The sequence below is a fragment of the Atractosteus spatula genome, chromosome 14 (assembly GCF_055471065.1).
Source record: "Atractosteus spatula isolate fAtrSpa1 chromosome 14, fAtrSpa1.hap1, whole genome shotgun sequence".
NCBI classification, from domain to species: Eukaryota; Metazoa; Chordata; class Actinopteri; order Semionotiformes; family Lepisosteidae; genus Atractosteus; species Atractosteus spatula.
In genome coordinates this window covers 28,565,981-28,586,143 of record NC_142719.1, presented here as the reverse complement: position 1 = coordinate 28,586,143, position 20,163 = coordinate 28,565,981, and the positions used below count along the sequence as shown (strand labels likewise).

General features: G+C 37.3%; 1 protein-coding gene across 2 annotated transcripts; it reads left to right on the top strand.

Moving 5' to 3' along the window:
• Positions 1-2,970: 2,970 nt before the first annotated feature.
• On the top strand, positions 2,971-17,265 carry sfxn1 (sideroflexin 1). 2 transcript variants are annotated; one of them, XM_088932267.1, is made up of 12 exons: positions 2,993-3,072; positions 6,329-6,444; positions 8,109-8,278; positions 8,550-8,720; positions 9,364-9,462; positions 9,591-9,666; positions 10,614-10,699; positions 11,264-11,391; positions 12,232-12,281; positions 12,639-12,688; positions 13,526-13,573; positions 14,392-17,265. In XM_088932267.1, the coding sequence occupies exons 2-12, from the start codon at positions 6,442-6,444 to the stop codon at positions 14,486-14,488; spliced, it is 978 nt and encodes a 325-aa protein (XP_088788393.1). In that variant the 5' UTR covers positions 2,993-3,072; positions 6,329-6,441; the 3' UTR covers positions 14,489-17,265. The 2 variants fall into 2 exon arrangements, with proteins under 2 accessions (XP_088788394.1, XP_088788393.1); XM_088932268.1 differs by lacking the exon at positions 6,329-6,444 and having other exon boundaries at positions 2,971-3,072.
• Positions 17,266-20,163: the final 2,898 nt, after the last annotated feature.

The window sequence follows — 20,163 nt, the reverse complement described above, 5'->3', positions numbered from 1 at the left end:
TGACAAAAACATTCAAAAACCTTAAATAGATTTACTTCTTAATTTGTTTTTTTTTTATTCCTAGTGAAAGATGTTATATGTATGGCCTTATAACAATATATACAGTACTTAGACTTTCAGGTAGCTTTAGATAAAGTATCAAACAAAAGACTAATCCCCAGATTTTAAATTTATGAACGACTTAAACTAACAGTGCGCCTCTGCTGTTGTAGACAGAAAACAGAAAAATTGAGTTTGCTTGTAGAAACTGCCCTCAATTTATCCCACTAACACTTGAATGACTCACTGATTGTCTTTACACAGGAGATAGGTTCTTCTAGTGTAGGGCAGACTAAGGTTGGTTCCAGAGTTAGCAGGTGCATTCACTATATACCGTATAATAAGGAGCAATGAACTTCTGTGCACATACAGTGCAAAATAAGACCACATGCAATATGATCACAGGCAGAACAACAATACACAGGCTCCAGTGTGTAGATTAGGGAATCTGGACTCAACCAGAAGGGCTATTGGTATTTTAAATGGCTTTTAAATGCCTGGTACCTGTTTTAGCTTTTAGCAAGGTGTTTCACTCAGAATGCTGTAGGGATATAATCAGTTTTATAAATAGGTCTCTTTGGATCAGATTCTCAGCCAAATAAACAACTAATGCATGCCAAAAGGCACTGTATTAGTTTAACGTGATTCTTTGAATTGAACTAAATGTGCATTCTCCAAGTTTGTATTGACATTATTAAACATTCAGGCCTCAGATTGTTATTGCTAATCAGTTATTACTTGCGGTGTCATTTTTTAGAATTCAAGAATGTGTGACATCTAATCTAATTGAGCCAGAAGTCCCTGTCTGAGATTTCCAGTGTTCCTCAATGATTCACAATCACTGTTCTGCTGCTCTGATCAGTGTAATTGAAGGATGACATGTTCATTATCTAATATTATTAGTGAATCTACAGTAAATCAAACAACTGCTCTTGGTTATATTAGTTGAAATACACAGTAGGATGAAAGATTAAGCAGTTTCTGATTGTTGGTCACAACCTTTTGAACGTCCACACATCTATCCTTTTAACTAACTGCTCTATCCAACACAGGGTCATGGCAAGCAACAGGTGCAAGGCAGGGTACACCCTGGGCAGGACGCCAATCCATCACTGGGCACACACAGACACAAACACAGATGTCTGCCAGTATGTCTTTGGATTGTGGGAGGAAACCAGAGCACCTGTGGGAAACCCAAGCAAACACGGCTAAAACATGCACACTCCACACAGATAGCACCCTACTTCCAGAAAAAGGTGAAATCTGCTAAACATACAAATGGGACCACTGAGAACATGTATTACGTCAATACAAAAATGTACCGGATTGCTCAGCGTTTGCATCCATGATATTTTGTATTTATCCGCGAGGGAAGTCAGCGCCCTCTGGTGGGCAGTGCTGCTGGCATACGTACAAATGGTCTTTGTGGTCGTATTTGCAGTTGCACAAAATACTATTGCTCTGGAGCACTTATTTTTGTAATACACTTTTGTTTCAATATGCCCACTTACTACACTAATAGTGAGCCATCAGAAATTATGGAAAATGGTGGAACATGGTGCACCAAAACCACTCTTGTACAGCTTCAGTTCACTGGCTAAACAGTTGCAAAGCATCTTAAAATCGTGTTCATATTTAATTTATTTTTATTAAATCGTTTTATGCAATCATAACATACGGCAAGGCTGTTTTTATTATCTGGGATGCCACAGGTGCATTCTCAGAAATGTATTCTTAAAAATTGTCTGAGAATCACATATACTGTACCTTCTGTTTGTACACGAAATAACTTTATACGGTACATACTTTATGACAAAATGTAACCTTTTGAAACTGCTAAATACAGTATACTTTAAAAATTACAACAGTAAATGCCTTCTGTAAAACAACCTTTACAAATTCTGCTCAACGTCCATAACAGAAAATTAGAGAAGCAGAGAAAAAATCTTGATCTTGGGTACCTGTAGATAATACCATTAAAATAGTCAGTGCTATCTAATAGTTATTCATGGTTTCTTTTTAAACGCTCGTGGATTTGTGCTGTTTTATTTAATATTTTGTAGTAGGTCTTGCTGTAAAAATAAAACCCTGAATCATGCCTGGTTTATAAGGAAATCTTTCTTAAAATTTTAAAGGTAGCCTTTCTTCGGATTTGTCACAGATTTTAAAGGCAGGCCACGTAACTAATTACATGGTACAGGGTTAGGTTTGAAGCAATACTTGCAAGAAAAAGCATAACGCAACAGCAAGAATTATAGATACAGTATCTAAGTGATCTTTCAGAGACAGAAAGATGAAATGACAGAATTATACATGAGTTGGAGGGAATTAAATCATAAATACTGTAATTCCCGCAGGAATACTGAGAATAATAAAAGTTTTAATGGACGTCCAATGAATACCCCCTTTTATGCTAATAATTACTGTCCCACCGTATAGCAATTACAGGTGCTGTAGACATGTCTTTCTAGACATTTTGTCTTACACTATGTTTTACTGCATTCGGGATCCTTCGGTTTATGATTTGCATTTCTTCAGGCTTTCTTAAATGAGAAAGAAGAAAAATACAAAGCACTGCATTTATACGTTATACCACGACCGCGCTGTGGGGATCTATAGTATTTACTGTACGTTATGATGCATCGCTTTTTGGGAGTTGCAAAATCAATGGAATAATTGGGGAAAACAAGTCCAGATTGTTACTTGCATCAGCAACAATTCAGCAAATTGAGTTGCAACAGCTCCGGACGACTCGATACTTATTAACTTGTTTGTGCAAGTAAAAATTTACGTTTTCTCCTTTCACGCCCAGAACGTGTTACTTGTTGATTTTGTATCAATTCAACGCCCCTCAGTCCCGAGATGCGCGCTCACAGATAGAATAGATCTTTAACGAGCACGCTTCGCTTAACCAGCCCCTCGTGCAAGATCACTTCCGGTTGAAACTGAGCAGAGAAGCTCCATTCTCGCAGCACCTCTGGCGGACTGCTGAGATTTAGGGAGGAAAAAAAAAAGACGAAGAAGATTAGCACCGTGAGTATCTTTTAACACAAGTCGTTAGTCCCGCTTGTTTGATTTCTGTTTTTGTTGATAAGGAAAGAAAATCCATTATCTCTAGTACAAGTGCAGAACACAGACTGCAGCTACAGAGCGGTGTAACACTGGGAAGTCAAGTGTGAGGATGTGGCATTACTTGTTGTAATATAGAGCTAGCTTTAACATCTGGACATACAGTATGCATCTTGATCTTTCAGTACAGGTGACATTCAGAATATATGTTTAAATGAGTTTATAAAATTCGAAATTCACTTAATTAAATATTAGATTCTTTGGCATTTTTTATTGGTTATTATTTTATTGAGGTACAGTATGTGTTGATTGGCTTTATTGGTATTCGCATTTTCACTGTGCATGGTATGATCTCACTGAACAGGAAAAGGGGGAATTGGATTGTAACGCTAAAGCTTTACGTTAGTAATTACAGTGGCGCCAAGCATATTTGTGATATTTAGGCTGCTCGGTCCTTGTCTGTTTAGGTTTCGCGTTATATAACAGTAAAATGTAACGCAGTCCTGCTACAGTGCGTGCAGCTCTCAGGTAGAGTAACCGCATTGTCACAATACATTTCAAGGTTAATATCATCGTTACCAATTGATTGGACAGACTGGGGAACTGGTAGTAATAAGACAAAAAAAAACATAGGTTTTAATGTGTTCAAAGTCCATTACTTACATTAATGATTTATATTTCTGTCTAAAATCCTTGTCCTTATTGTATCGCTTAACTAGCGTAGTGTTTTTCTCTTTAGTCAATGGCAGTTTTATGTAATGGCAAATTCAGTTTCAACCAATCCGACAAGCATGGTACCGAATTAATGATATTCGACCGGCATAATTCATTTTGTATACAATGTTGATGAGGGTGAATGGTTCGCTGATACAGGAAGATACAGAAGTGTTTTGAGTGTTTCGGAACACTGCACAAGCAGATCAGAGTTCAGGGATCCGACCAGCTACATTTTATCTTTGTAGATAATGTCGTTTTGCTGACTGTGCAAAACATTTACAAAGAGAAGGGTACTTCGTCCTTTGAAAAAAAAAAACTCGGTTTCCATTCCGTGCGTGCACGTTTTTGTTTTTACGCATTAATCTGTAACACGGCGTGAAGCATGATGAAATCTCTGTGGAAATTACAGCAAAGATGGCTGCAGGAACTACCAGTGCAAAGAATCCGTTTGATGTGTGAAATAGTAGCTGTAGATTGTTACACTTAACAGATTGAATTGGGCTTCGTGGGCCGTCAGACGTAAAAATGGCAAAAAAAAACACACAATTAGGAAATAAGGTTTTTTGTGTTCTGAGGTGACACTTATGCTTAGCCGTATGGATTATTTGGTTTTCTTTTATTCTTAGAGCTTGCTTAACTTTGACTTAATGTTAGCTGAAGAGAAAGAATGAAACTCTACTGATTTCAAGGAATTGTTGGGGGGGAGTATTTCTTCTAACAAAATCATTGTTTTGCAAGAAATTATCCAATGTTATTGATTTACGATGTTTTCATTCCCTTCCCGTAAAAAAAAAAACACGCAATTTACATCAATACGTGAACATTGTTAGGGTTAGGAGGAGAAATATATAAAAAAACTAAATAAATATATATCTAGAGAATCTACTGTATGTTTAGCACATATTCTCACAGGAATTAATGCTGTTTAGAAGCCAAGCTATGGTGGGTACTGTCGATGAGTGGAAACAGTGAATATGACACCTTGATGTCATCTATTAAAAAATGCAAATGCATGCAAATGGTCTTTGCATGACTTAGTCCTCTTCATACACACACTGACAAAATACCAGTTTATATGCACATGCGCATAAGCATGTAGTGCTGCAGCTAACCATGCTTTTTTAGGGATTTCAAAACATTCCTGCATCAGTCTCATGCATGAAAGTCTCATTGTTGAGTTCTAAACTAACTGATCAGGGACGATCTGTACCAGTCTATATTACACATTGGCCATATTAATTGACCATAATCATGTCTCAGGCATGGATAGCGACTATGCAGGTTTCTTTGATAATAACAATACATTTAGAGTACTGTACATTCTGGGAAAAATTCTTTATTTTATGTCTAGATTTTTTAAATCTTATGACCTATAAGTGATGAGAAGCTGAGCAGGAAACAACTGGTCGTATTAACAAAATTACATCGTAAGCCATCTAGTGTTACAGTATATCCTAGAATGTACTGTGAATCAAACATTACTACCACAGTTCTTCATCCATATATTTTCTAAAAATTTTATCCGGTACATTGTTGCAGGGGAGCCTGATTGATTGCATATTAATTCTCGCATATACAAATGTTCTGATTTGTTGAAGTTGTGTGACCAGACAATGGATCTGATCAATAAGGCTGTAAATGTATGTTTAATCTATTTTCTTACCACTTCATTCGGTTCAGGGTCACTGGAGAGCCAGAGGCTATCCCAGCAAGCAAAGGCAGGCTACAACCTGGATGTGATGACAGTCCATCACAGGGCAGACACAGACACTAACACCAGGGCCAGTTTTCCCAGAAGCCAGTTAACCTACAATTACTGTATGTCTTTGGACTGTGGGAGGAAATTTGAGCAACCGGAGGAAACCCACGCAAACATGGGGGGAACATACAGTATAAACTCTATGGAGGAAGGAACTGAACCCAGAGCCCCAGCACTGCAAGGCAGCAATACAAACCACTGCATCACAATGCCAACTCTACCATAGCCATAGCTGTTATTTGCATACAATGTGGAAGTGTGATGCATGGTAAAGTCTGCAGTTAATATTTGGCCTTTAGGTTTATTATTGTCTGATTGTTTCCCCTTGTACTTAGAATACTTAAAAACTGTATTTTTGAATAATAGTAAGAATATCATCATTTAATTCTCAAGCATAATATTTTCCTCCAAACTGCTTCATTCACACAACGAACATTTCCCTCCCAAATCAAGATTATTTGTTTGTGTTCATATTTTACTGCTCTTAGCACAGCATAGAGATGTTTTCTTCTTGATCAGGATGTTGTTCTTTTTCGTCAGCATTCTGTACCTGCCAAGTAATAAAGAGTGTAAAAGTTTTGATGTTTTTGTAAATCTCCCATAATCCCTTTGGAAGGTTAGAAGACAGCTCAGTGTATCATCAGAAACCAGGATCCTGCTATAATGAATTATTATGGTAATTTCATGCTAAAATAGAGCATTGAGAAGGAAGAAGAGTAATTAGGTGGTGGTGTGTCTGCTCAGAATAGCATCAGCAGTGGAGGAGGTGTTCCTGGGCTGTGGTACGGAAGACAGAGGGATATTAAAGGCCTCTGGTAGCTCCGCTGTTCCCTTGGCAACAGTTTTCTGACTCAGCAATGGTAGGAACCCCAAAGGTCTTTGGGATATTTGGCTTCTTTGTTCTTTTTTTTTTTACAGACAGATAAAACTCTAGTTGGGATAATGTCAGCCCCTTCGCTGTTTGTGTCTGCAGTTCTATACTATGTGTTTTGTAAAGTCCTATACTTTGTTATTAACTCTTATTGTCTCTTAAAAGCTACAGGAAATACGAGTAACTGTAACCAAGAGAGATTCATTCTTCTTGTCCTCTTGCACATTTTACTGTATTATTTTATTGTGCCCTTCCTTGTCATTTATTTTTCTTTAAAGGAGGCTTATTAAACCATTGAAAATCAACGTGAAAGACAAAGTGCCAGTAAATTATCCTGCATGCAATTCAGTGAAATGCAAGCTGTGCTGGAAAAGCTCAGAACTGGTAGTTCACTTTCACCAATGCAAAACGCAGATCCATTTCCGCTTAATGGTTAAGCACTTAAATGTACTTATCGTAACAAACAAAAGCCTCTTTGCCACTAATTTGCATCTGTTTTCCCAAATTATCTTCACTGTATTGCACTGCTTGGACAGCTCTCTATTGTCTGAGTCAGCTGGTATAATGTTATGCTCTATAAATGTTCCAAAATTGTAGCATGGGAGGGAAGGAACTTCAAATTGTGGGATTTCATTAAGTGATTACTGACTAAAAAAAGCTAAATGGTCTCTCACTTGACCTAAAATACGTGATCTGTTGAATTAACCATTTATAAAAAAAATAATTAAATATAAAAAGCACAAATAAATCATTGTTTGGATACCTCATATTCTTTGTATACTAATATACTGCTATATACGGTACAGTGCTAAAAGACCCAACAGATATTTTGTAGCTTGTAGAAACAAGCTTCTATATAACCCCATTTTTAGACCTTTTTTCCTTTTCTACTTTTAACCATAATAGATTAGTGTTCATGGTAGGATCTTGGTATCAACAATAGTAATTAAGTACTTTGAGGAGTTAAGACAATACATTTCTTACAGTTTTTTTCTTGTTTCATGATACACAGGACATTCCATTTTAAAATAAAAAAAACAAATATTCATCAACTTCAGGATTTTTAGCTGAAGTAGAGTAATATGATAAATAGATAAATATTTTATTTTATGGTTTTGTCTCTGCCTTATTAACAGAAATCACAGGATCAGGAGTTAACACTCCTTGATACTCTGTAACAAAAGCTGTTCTGATTAGTCACTGATTTGGAATTATAGTTTTGGTTGGGTATAAAATGTATTTTTTCCACACTGGCTCATTTCCAACAGGTGTGGTATGTTACACAGTATACATCCCAATTAAAATATTAAGATGATGATAATTTATTTATCCTTGCTGATGAGGAACTTGGCACATAGTTTATATTTCCTTCTACTTGAAGTCTGCACCTTATGGTATAACTACTGTAGGCAAGTCAGGACACTAATCCCCCCAGCTTAAAAGGTATTTGGCTAATGGTTTTAACTCTCTTTGTAATTGGTTTTGGGGATTCTGAAATCTACCCTCTAAAGGTGTTTAGTCATTAGTTACTTAGTTATTTTGATTTCCTGTGATTTACTTTAAACAGTGAAGATGCAACATTTTGAAAACCTTTCTATTGCAATAACAAATTGCACATATTCCTGGTTTTTTTTTATTTTCCTTTTTGCTTAGGCCAACATGACAACTGAGCTGCCTACAAACATCAATATCAAGGAGCCCCGTTGGGATCAGGGAACGTTTTTAGGCAGAGCTAAACACTTCTTTACTGTCACCGACCCCCGAAACATCCTTTTATCCAATGAACAGCTGGAAAGTGCCAGGAAAATAATACATGATTACAGGTAACACATGTCTGTCTTTTGAACACTCACATGGAACTCGGTGATCCTCAGAATCTTAAACAGGTGCATGTTTCAGACGTTGTGCTTCATTACGCAATAATATGAAATATGTTCCCTGCTGTAAATAATAAGGCACTTGACATTAATAGCCTTGAAGCTTTTTGTAGTCTTTGCTTATATAGTTAAAATCATTAGCTATACCGTTTATCCTACAGATAAGGATGCCTTTAAAGACTTGTTTCTTTCATTTCCTTTCATTTTCTTTTTTAAGGCGAGGAATAGTGTCTCCAGGCCTAACCGAAGATGAGCTCTGGAGAGCAAAGTACATCTACGACTCTGCGTTCCACCCAGATACTGGGGAAAAGATGATCCTGATTGGTCGAATGTCTGCCCAGGTGCCGATGAACATGACCATCACAGGATGTATGATGACGTTCTATAAGTGAGCATTCAGGAATCAAATAAAATCAAATAAATAAAATACACTGGGCTGACAGAGGTCTATCATTCTAAATGAGATGGTTTTTGTGCTGAGTAAGGTAGTTTAGGCTCTTAATTGGCTCATCCAGTAAAAGTGTTTATTCAAATTTAAATTATTGAGTATTTTTTATTTCTTTAGCTTGAGTGAGGACCATCTCACTAGCTGAATGTGTCCAGGATTCCCTAGGTTGCATACAGTAGGTTCACGTGGATCTGACATTTTGCTTCTTGCTGTACCATAGCAGCCCTTGAAGTTTTTTTGGATACCTGTTGTAGAAAGTGCTATCAGTAAAAACTGCTGCAGTCCTCTATTCAATGCTAATTATCCTGAGGCTCATATTGTGAATAACAGTGGATGAGTCTGCATGTTTCAGAGAATGCACACAGCCCATTCCTATCTCCCATCGCTAAGCACTGCTACAGGGGTCACGAGTCTGCCTGATTTCAAAAGATGGAGTAATATGTATACAGCAAACTTAAAGCAAACTTAATGAGAGAAACTTAATTTCTCCATCGTTCAGTACAATTTGGAATCTATCTAAAAGGAAGACGGTCACGGTAACCTTTAAATTTGATTTTTTTTCCCATTTTTTCCCTTGCTCTAGGACCACTCCAGCGGTGGTGTTCTGGCAGTGGATTAACCAGTCCTTTAACGCAATAGTGAATTACACCAACAGAAGCGGGGACGCCCCCATCACTGTGAGGTACTGCAGACTGGCCTGCCTCTTATTTTCTGCAACCCATCTCTGTAGCTATAACTTGTAACCCTAGAATCCATGTTATGGTGTGTGTACGTCAACAAATTAATCCATTTTTAATCTTTCATTTTCAGTCAGCTTGGTGCGGCCTATGTATCAGCCACTACGGGGGCAGTTGCAACAGCTTTAGGACTTAATGCACTAACAAAGGTACTCATCCATGTAACCACAGCACACCATTTGTTGAGGTCACTGGCCACCACAGGGCTGGTAAAGATACTGTATTAAAAAAAAAACTGACTACTGTACATCTTGCTTTTTTCAACAAGACCTTTTCAGAGCGAGAAAGCACAGTCAGTTAGATGTGACCACATAACGACAGAGGTATAATTGTGTTTCATCAGACCTTTTTTTTTAACAAAAGCTGTTCTGATTAGTCACTGATTTGGAATTATAGTTTTGGTTGGGTATAAAATGTATTTTTTCCACACTGGCTCATTTCCAACAGGTGTGGTATGTTACACAGTATACATCCCAATTAAAATATTAAGATGATGATAATTTATTTATCCTTGCTGATGAGGAACTTGGCACATAGTTTATATTTCGTTCTACTTGAAGTCTGCACCTTATGGTATAACTACTGTAGGCAAGTCAGGACACTAATCCCCCCAGCTTAAAAGGTATTTGGCTAATGGTTTTAACTCTCTTTGTAATTGGTTTTGGGGATTCTGAAATCTACCCTCTAAAGGTGTTTAGTCATTAGTTACTTAGTTATTTTGATTTCCTGTGATTTACTTTAAACAGTGAAGATGCAACATTTTGAAAACCTTTCTATTGCAATAACAAATTGCACATATTTGTGACCACATAACGACAGAGGTATAATTGTGTTTCATCAGACCTTTTTATACAAAGGCTTCAGATATCGAATTTGAAGTGGTCTACTGCATAGAAATGAGAGGTATTCGATTAACAATTCAAAGGCATGCTCAGGCATCCTAATCAGTTATAAGTATGTATTATCAGGTCATTTAGATCCGAATATTAGTCCTTGCATATTCAGATCTGTTTTTTTCTCACAGTTTCCCCCTCTCTTGTTTTTGTGTCAGCGTGGTGTGTGTATTTTAAGCAAATAACTTTCTTTTCTTACACAGCATGTTTCACCACTTATAGGGCGGTTTGTTCCCTTTGCTGCTGTAGCTGCTGCGAATTGTATCAATATTCCACTCATGAGGCAAAGGTAAAGCGTGCAATAGCACAAACCACGCTCCTCTACGTTTCTAGTCACTTTTGTTTACTAGATTTCTGCTGCGTGACATTGCGGTGGGAATTTTCTGAGAACGATTTAAACTGAGCCCGTCTTTCACCATGGCTGCTCTGATGTCATATAATGTATATAATAGCAACAGACCAGCCTGAAATTGAATAACACCCCACATATATGGCCTCAAATGTTAAATGTATGGTGAATGCTGTCTTATAATAATAATAAAAGGTCTCTTATTGTGGCACAAGCTATTGTTATTTACAGTGGTGAGAAAAATTTGTGAATTATCTGGATTTCTGCATGAATGACTCCTAAAATGTGATCTAATCTTAATCTAAGTCATCATAATAAATAAAGACAGTCTTATTTAACAAACAACACACACACCATTTTACATTGCCATATCTTTATTGAACAAATGGTTTAAACAATCGAGGTCATTGGAAAAAATTGGAAAATGTATGTGAACCCCTATATTCACAACTATGTGGAAACTTGAGGTTGATACCGTATGTGTTCCTTTTCCTGCTGTGACAGGGAGCTGAAGTATGGCATTCCAGTCACAGATGAGAATGATAACAGGTTAGGAGAATCACCTAAAGCTGCACAGCAGGCCATCACACAGGTGGTTGTGTCTCGAATCCTCATGGCAGCTCCAGGAATGGGTCAGTACTATTTCATGAGCCTTTGGGTATACTCTCTTTGTACTAGGGAGATTTTGAAACTTCTTTCAACAGACCCTGCAATGGCTTGGCCCGTGCTATCATTTAATCTGGCACAGAATATTTTTCTGTTTTATTTTATGCAATTGTATTCCTCACTCTGTAGGCAACAAGTGTAAGTGAATTAATGCATTGCAATGATAGAGGACCTATCATCCAAACCTGATGCGGATAGCAGCTTCTTTCATGCTGGTATTATCTATTACAATAAACACAGTAACATTGTTGATTTGTAAGGAGAAATAATGATAAATCATATTACATTTTTTCATATAGTAGTGTTCAGCTGTGCTTTGTGGCTACCTGGGGTCAAACACTCTATTTAAATCTAAATAATTAATAAAACATGAACAATTCTGTTAAATTAATAGATCCTGCAATTTTAATGTATAAATTTGATGTTTTTTTTGTTAAAAAAATATGGTGTATGCGTTCATTTTGTATCCAATGAAAAGAAAGTAAGTTTTGCTTTTAGTGTGCCAATGATAAAAGTAAAATCTGAAAGTGATCTCCTTTGACTTTTCCACAAGACTTAGCCAAACCTTTTCATGTCATCATGGCCTAGTGTGAGTGGTCAGACCTAGAACATCCTTTTGGATCATGTTCAGATTGAATGTTTGGATTATTCAATTTGTAAATTTCAATATTGAGTGTAAACTTCTTCAGTCAAGCTACTGCGCTTTCACGTACTAGTTAGAAATCTGAATAATATGAAACTGAATGCACTTCCTTGAGTTTGTGTTTTTCATAACTGACATTTATTATGCTTTGTGCTTTTTACAGCTATCCCCCCTTTTATTATGAATACTTTGGAAAAGAAAGCATTCTTAAAGGTAAAGTTTTATTTTATAATAATAACTAGTAACAATAGTAAAATTAATGTAAACCAATACACACTTGTCTGTGGTTTAAAAGCTTTGTATTTGTAATAAGTAGTATTGTATTACTATACCTGTAGAAGGGTTAACAGCCTTGAAATGTATTTTTCTTATTTCTTTTTAATTTTCAACATTAAATTAGAACCAGGGATATATATACACTAAGCCTGCAAATTAAGCAAATCAGAAGTTAATCAAAATTGTGGATGTGGATTTATATAAGGTTTTATTCATTACAGTAATGGGCTATATCAGACTCCACAGAGCTCAGATCTCAGTGCTACACATTCACTTCATTTTCAACCTCCACAGAGATTTCCATGGATGAGTGCTCCCATCCAGGTTGGGCTGGTAGGATTCTGGTAAGCAGAAGAGCGATAAACATCTTCCAGTATCAGATATGTAGAGAGGTAGAGATGAAGGAAATTGCTTCTAGCTAATTCTAGAAAGAATTTAAATGAAAATGCTCATTTTATACTGGCCTGAGAAGTATATCTGACAACAGTACAAGTTGACTACTTGACTACAAGTTGACTAGTTTTTTTCAGTGGTTGAATGGATCTGTATTATTCTATAACTTTTAATATTAGTCAGCTTTATTGCCAAACCAAACCTTTGTGTTGTTAAGAATGTTCTGTGATGCAATCATAAAATTAATTAATGCAAAATTAATGCAATCATAAAATTAATTAACAGAGATACAGAAGAACAAGATACAAAAAAGAGAGCATAAATAACATACACATATCATATGAAAATCCCATACAATGCTACATTACAGTAAAGATAATGATCCATTCATTTTAGACTAAAATACTACTCCCAACTCTGTGGAATATCATGATATTCTTAGGCAAATTTGTCAGTACATACTATACCAGTATAAAAGTGTATATCAGTAATGCATCTTCTTCCCAGGGGAAGGAGCTCAATCAAGGGAAAAGCTGAGTGGGAAAAGAATATTCGCTATTATCTTTAAAATTTTCCGAATAAAAAGTATTGCATATGTTGAAGCAGCAGGTGATACAGTAAGTCACAGCCAATCATTTTAGAATCTGTGTGGACCACACTGTCCAACTGCTTTCTCCCTTAGAATGAAGGAACATGCCATGACAGTTAATTTCATTGAGGTACAGTGTTTGGATTTCACCAGGAATATCTGCTGTCTTTTGTTTAAATGCTGTTTATTTTGTTTTCAGTCTGGTATTCGCCACTCCCTTGTGCTGCGCACTGTTCCCGCAAAAGAGGTTGGTAACTGTGCTTCATAGCTGATTGTGTTAGATGACAGAATCGATGTAAAGCCGGCGTCACACTACACGAGTTTTCCTAGGATTTTCAGTCGTAGCCTTTATTTACATAATCGTAAGAAAATCACAGCGAGTTGTAGAGTCACAGCGTACACCCGTTACCGTCCGTTGTGTAGAGTGACACCCCCAGCGACTTAGTCATAGCTCTCTTATCAGCCCCTACGACTCTCTGCGACGCACTACAAATCTCAAGTCTTAGGGGGGGGCTCTTGCATCTGTGACAGTCACAGCCAACAAACGCTCAACCGGAAGTATGATGCACACAACGCGGCTGCAAGGAAAGAAGGAAAGCGAGTGTTTTGGACTGCAAATGGGGAAGAGGCTTGTCGAACTCTGGAGCCAGCACAGATGTCTGTTCGATGTTTTGTGTTTGTTGTTTATTTACCTTAATGCGGTGCTCCTCTTGTGCTCCACGTTGATTGGTTGCCAAAATGAGGCGACCTCACAGTACTTTTGCGGCGCAATGCGAGATTTGAAACCGTGATGAAAAGCCTTGCTGGAATCATGTAATTGGTCACCCCCTGCGATTCCTAGTCGTATAATTTGACACCCTCTAGTGCAGAAAAGGCAGTGAGATTCAGTAACTGCAGTTGTTAAGTTTGACAGGGTGTCCGACTAGAAGTCGTGTCGAGTCCTGTAGTGTGACAATGGCTTAACAGGCCAATCAACGCAAGTTTAACTGCTCGTAGCTGTAAAATAACTGGATACAAGATAGAGGCCATGCAAAGTGTTAATCTGTGTTCTTTGGCTCTGTTTAGCTCCATGTCTGCGAGCCGGCTGGAACCTGAACTACAGGAAAAAATCAGAGAAAGAGGCTTAGAGGTGGAGAGAGTTTACTTCAACAAAGGACTGTAATAACAAAGATAACAACTCATCTCAGTGCACTGCACAAGAATGCAGTTCGGTGTGAATCCTCATTTTGTGTGCCAAAGTTTTATGTTTCCCCATCAGTGTTTTTCCCAAGTCTTACAACAGACATTTTAACTTGTTTTCCTAAGATCCTCTTACATATCACTCTTGTCCTGGTTTTCAACCACATCCAGGTCAAGAAGGTGCTTATTTTAGTTATTTTTCTTTATTTTTATCCACCTACAGTATTTTAATGTTGTATCAGTTTTTGTTCTTAATTTGTGTTTTACCAAAATGTGTGTGATGAATTATGGAGTCCCTATCAGGGTGTAAAAAGGGGCCTGCTTTGTTGTTTTAAATACAGTTGCAGTTTCAGATCATAATGCATCTCCATTATTGAACACTTCTCCAAAATTAGAAGCTGCCAGAAATGTGAAGTTTTGTTTAGTAATTTGACAGTTTTATATTTGTAGGTGAATTTGGTGGTAAAATATACTTTACAAGAACCTACAAGGATACATCTGTTTTTGCCGAAACTTAATGATAGTGGTAAACTCTATTTCACATGAAATCTTTTTATGATTTTATGATGAATTTAGCCAAGCAAGTTTTACCTTTGTTAAATACTTAAAACTATATAATATTGTGCATACTGAGCATAACAACCTTAATACCCCAATGCTTGCTACAGTGTCTTATTTAGTGTTGAATTTACAGTTTTGATTTGAACTGCTGACCAGCAAAAAAAAGTGCAGAATGCAGAGATGAAACCTGAAAAAAATTATGGTGGTTTGGAATTTTAGTCACATTCAGCAATAAAAGCTTTTCTACAGGAATGACTTGCATAATGTCATAACCACATGTGTGTGAGTACAAACCAGAAGAGTTGATTAAAACACTTCTTGTGGTCTCAGTCAGTTAGTAAAAGCAAAAAGTGTTCTATAGGGGAGAACGACCGCAATATGAACAGCTCTAAGTGAACTTAAGTGTCATGTGCCAGCATATGTCCAGCAAAGCATCATTTTGCTTTTTTCTCTTGAGCAGAAGTACAGTATAGTGCATTGTTGATACGAGACTGAAGAGAGACTGAAGAACAGCAGGAATAAGTAAAGCTCAAGCATATGCTAATTGTAATTTTAAATTAGGAATAAATATACCTTTATGAATTCCCATCTAGAGATGATACAATGTTACATTGTAAACCTCGATTTTTAGATTATGATTATATCGACAGTATATGTATATGTACTGTACTTTAGCCACAATGTGAACCCCCATACAAGTATCTTATGTACTTTAGCCACAATGTGAGCCCCTATACATGTGGAGCTATACTCATTTGTGATCAGCTGGCAAAGTTCAGACACAATAATTGAGTCTGACAGCTTAGACTGGATTGAATAAACAATTCAAATCATGTGAGGACACTGGAAAGATGACAAAGAAGAGAACTACCACCGCAGAACAAACCCCCTTAGATTTCATCTTGGCTAATGTACAGTAGTTGTAGAGGAATGTACAGTATCTGCCTCACTCAGTTACTGCATATTGACAGAATTAAAGATGAACCCTTTAAAAAAATGTACCAGGAACACTGATACTGTTTTAAGAATATAACTTTAATTTCTTACATTTGGGCAGAAGGAGATGCAGTAGTTTTATGTAAAGCATCACAACCAACTTCTATACTGATAATAACTAAAAAAAATAAATCCTACATAAGAGTATAATTTTGTAGTTGTGCACATTTCGTTGAGTTCTCATTGACATCTTTGTCTACATTTTTTAAGATTCTGTGACCGTGTTAAAATATAAAAGCATATAAGTTTTAATGGTGATTGTATAGTATATAGATAGAAAGTATGATTAGGTGTTTCGAAAGATAGGTGTTCAAACAGTTAAAATTGTTTTAAGTTTCCTCTGACAGATCTGGCTGACAAAGAGGTTGTGGCAAAGCTACAGAGCTTGCACACTGATGAGGCTTTTTTGCAATGCTAATGATCTTAGGCTGTTTTTTTTTTTCAGAATGTGAGAAATTATCACCATTGCCATCTTAACACCAGCCCCATTTTGACAGTTCCTATAATTGAACCCAATTTGGAAATGCTTTGCACAGGTGTGATGCCACCACTGCTGAAGTCAGTGTTGTCTTGTGTGGTTACTGGAACGTATTGCAAGGATACAATTGCAGAAAGAAAAAACTGTGTTTTTTTTAAGTTGTGGCAGAATAACACCACACCTAAACACACTAAACAGCAAGCTCCCTGTCCTATTATTTGTTCAAGCACAAAGCTTTAATTAAAATTGACTTAAATCATCGCATCTGGAGTAAGAACACCCTGGGTCTCTTGGCAGCACTCGGATAATACAAGGTTAATATGTGGCAAGAGACAAAGGTACTAGCTGAAGCACAACGGTTTGGTTTAAATGCAGACCTTTCATATGTTCTAGGTTTCTAACCTTCTGTATTGAACAACTCTGATAGGCTGATGGTCTTAACTACATAGAACTACACTGTTCTCATGATCAAATTGTTAGTGTAATACAGGGGTCTAGCAAATGGCACAACAAGAAACTGCTTTTTTCTTACCAAGGTGTGCAATAACAGATACCAATCTTTTTAAAATGAATTGTGTTATGAAAATATGGTTTACAGTAATTTAAACATTTTAATTGAAATAAAAAGTTTGTCTATAATGGAATGTCTTGATTGTGTTTCAGAATAAATGGAGGTGTTGTGTTGTGTAGATTACCTGGATGAAATAAATGATAAATTCCCGACCTAGATTGTTTGCTGTTTGTTTTATTTTAAGTAAATGTGTTCTGTACATACTCACCTAATATTGATGTTAGTCTCAAGCATGAATATGTAGGTTGTTACTAGACTTTGCTAGACGAGATGACAGTCAGACCTTTTAGTTTGTCCTAATGTAATGCTTCGTCCTTACCATGTGGTGGAGTGTGTTTTTCTTAGCTTTGCTTTGCCTAGCGTGTTACTTTGCAGTTTAGGGAGAGTAATTTACTACAGATTTCTAAATATACACTGTATTTATACAGTATGTACATTAAAATTAGGGTTATTAGTGTTCAAAATACACTGGTAAGTTTATTGGTTTCTGGATAATTGGCCCTAGGTATTTGAGTATGTGTGTGTCTTTGTCTGTCTGCCCTGTGATAGGACTGGCATCCCACCCAGGGTGTACCCTGCTTTGTATCCATTGCTTGCTGGGTTAGGCTCTGGTTGCACTATGCTTTAAAGATTATGAGTTACAAAAATACTGCTCTGGTAAGTATGAAACAGGGTTGTCATATGGCCCACAGGCTAGGTCTGAACTGGTCCATGAACTGTCGGCAGGGACTCAGTTTGCACCTTGTCTAAGCCAGAACAGCCACACGAAAGCCTTTGGTGATGCTAGTGTCTTGCATGCACAACTCTCCCTGTGGTTCTCTCTCTGTCAGTTCATGGTGTCCCTATTTGATGATGTCACCGATATCGTCTGACAGGGGCACATTGCATGAAGTCAGTGAAAAACAAAATGTGACGCTGCTTAATAATAATAAAAATTTCCACAATGAAAATCAAGAAATCAAGGTAAAAGGGAAGGCTACCAAGTAAAAAAGCCTTTGTTGTAGCAAAAAACAAGGAGAAAAACACACAGGTTATCATACAGTATATTCACCGGTTATTGAACAACAACAACATTATTAAAATAACAGTGAAAATATACATACATTATATTTTAAAACATTAAAGCTAATAATGCTTAAAACATTTCCATACTCAGAGAGTGGTATATTTGGCTAAATTGTTAACTAGTAAAGACACAGTGACTGCTAATTGCAGTGTCATAAAATAAACACAGAAAATTGCAAGTGTGTCATACAATGTAATGGTTGTAAGTAGTATTTTAATAATTTATGGCATGTATGGCCCACATGAAGTACAAGTACTCCTGATATAAGATAAATGTGTATTGTGTGTGCAGTAATGAAAACCACAGAGGAGATGGAGGTACAGTATATGTGCACATTCCTCTAATTACAGTTCTTGTAGATACTGAAATTAATTTTCTAAAAAAAAACAGGGCATGTAAAAAACAAATATTAGAAGCTTTTGTTGTTTTATGCCCCTTTAGAAATGCCTGTACACAGAAATGAAAAAAAGTCAAGCTTCCTTCAAACATATCAACCTACAGTTTAGGTTTAATCTTAAGACAGACAAGTTTATCACTTATTTGAGAAGTGTTAACTGTGTACCTTAATGATGAAGATCAGGACAACATGACTCAGATGGTTCTTGAATAGAGTACCGTCTTCAGAGAAAAAGACAAAACTTCTGTCTGGCCACCAGAGGGAGCTATCCGTCTGTCTAAAGAATAGAGACGGCATTCGTTAGCTATTTCTTTTCAAACACAAAAAATGACAAGCAACCAAAAATGAAAACAAAACACGTTAAAATATTAATGGAGGCAAAACCTTGACATTGTGGGAACAGAAAAACGGTTGATTCAAAAGTTTCATCAGTATAAGTGCTGAGAAGTAGTTAGCATTGCTGCTTTGCTGCACTGGGATCTTGGGTTTAACACCAGGGTTCTATCTGCATGCAGTTTGTATGTGCCCTACAATGGACTGGTATTCCGCCCAAGGTGTATTCTGCCTTGTGCCCATTGCTTGCCGGGATAGGCTCTGGATCCCCCACGTATTGTATAAAATTGTATAAAATGGTTAGAAAATGGATGGATGGACAATCTAGTGTTAAAGGGGATTTCTCTCCACATCATCATACTTCCATTCCCCCTGACAAGTAGGCTGTCATGACCACTGTCCTGCAGCGTCCTTCAGCTTGCAGTTGTCTTGGGAAACTATCACATTTTCACGAGGGCTCACGGTTTTCTGCGGCTTGCTGATCTCACCTGATCTCCTTCGTGTGATCCATCTTGATTAGTATTTATTCAATCCATCAGTCAATTCCCAGTGGTCCGAGGGGGATGGCTAAATGTGTTCGCCAATCTCACTGCTTGTGGATAGAAGCTATTGAAGAATCTAGTGGTAAGTGTCCGTATGCTCTTATATCTCTTGCCTGAGGGCAGTGGGGTGAAGAGCTCATGCCCGGAGTGGTGACTGTCCTCTGTGATGGCCAGAATTCTACCACGGCAGTGGTCCTCATAGAGCTGTTTAATCTCGGTGAGACTGCAGCCGATGATCTTCTGGGCCATATTGACCATTCTCTGCAGTGCCTTTCTTTCTCACGAAGAGGTGTTGCCATACCACACGTTGATCCCGTTGGTGAGGACGCTCTCGATGGTGCAGCGGTAGAAGTTCACCAACACATGTATTGGCATCCCCCATCGCTTGAGGCACCTCAAGAAATTCTTTTTAACCTTTTCTTTTTCCCTTGCCACATTCCACTGCCACAGCTGAAGCCCACTCTCTTTTCCTTAAGAGAGTTAAAATTAAAGAGCCTGATGTATGTACAACAGGTGATCAAACAGAAATGAACAGTGATGAAGGTCACCTTGGGCGTACTCCTATTTCAACAACCTGTCTGTACAGGTGCACCCGTATTGATGGATTTCTTCATGGGGGCGGTGATAGACGATTAGGGGTTGGGGGGATGCTTTTTGAATGTCAAGACTCCCAACACCTGAGACCAAGCCTGTATTTGACTTGTGCACTTGTTA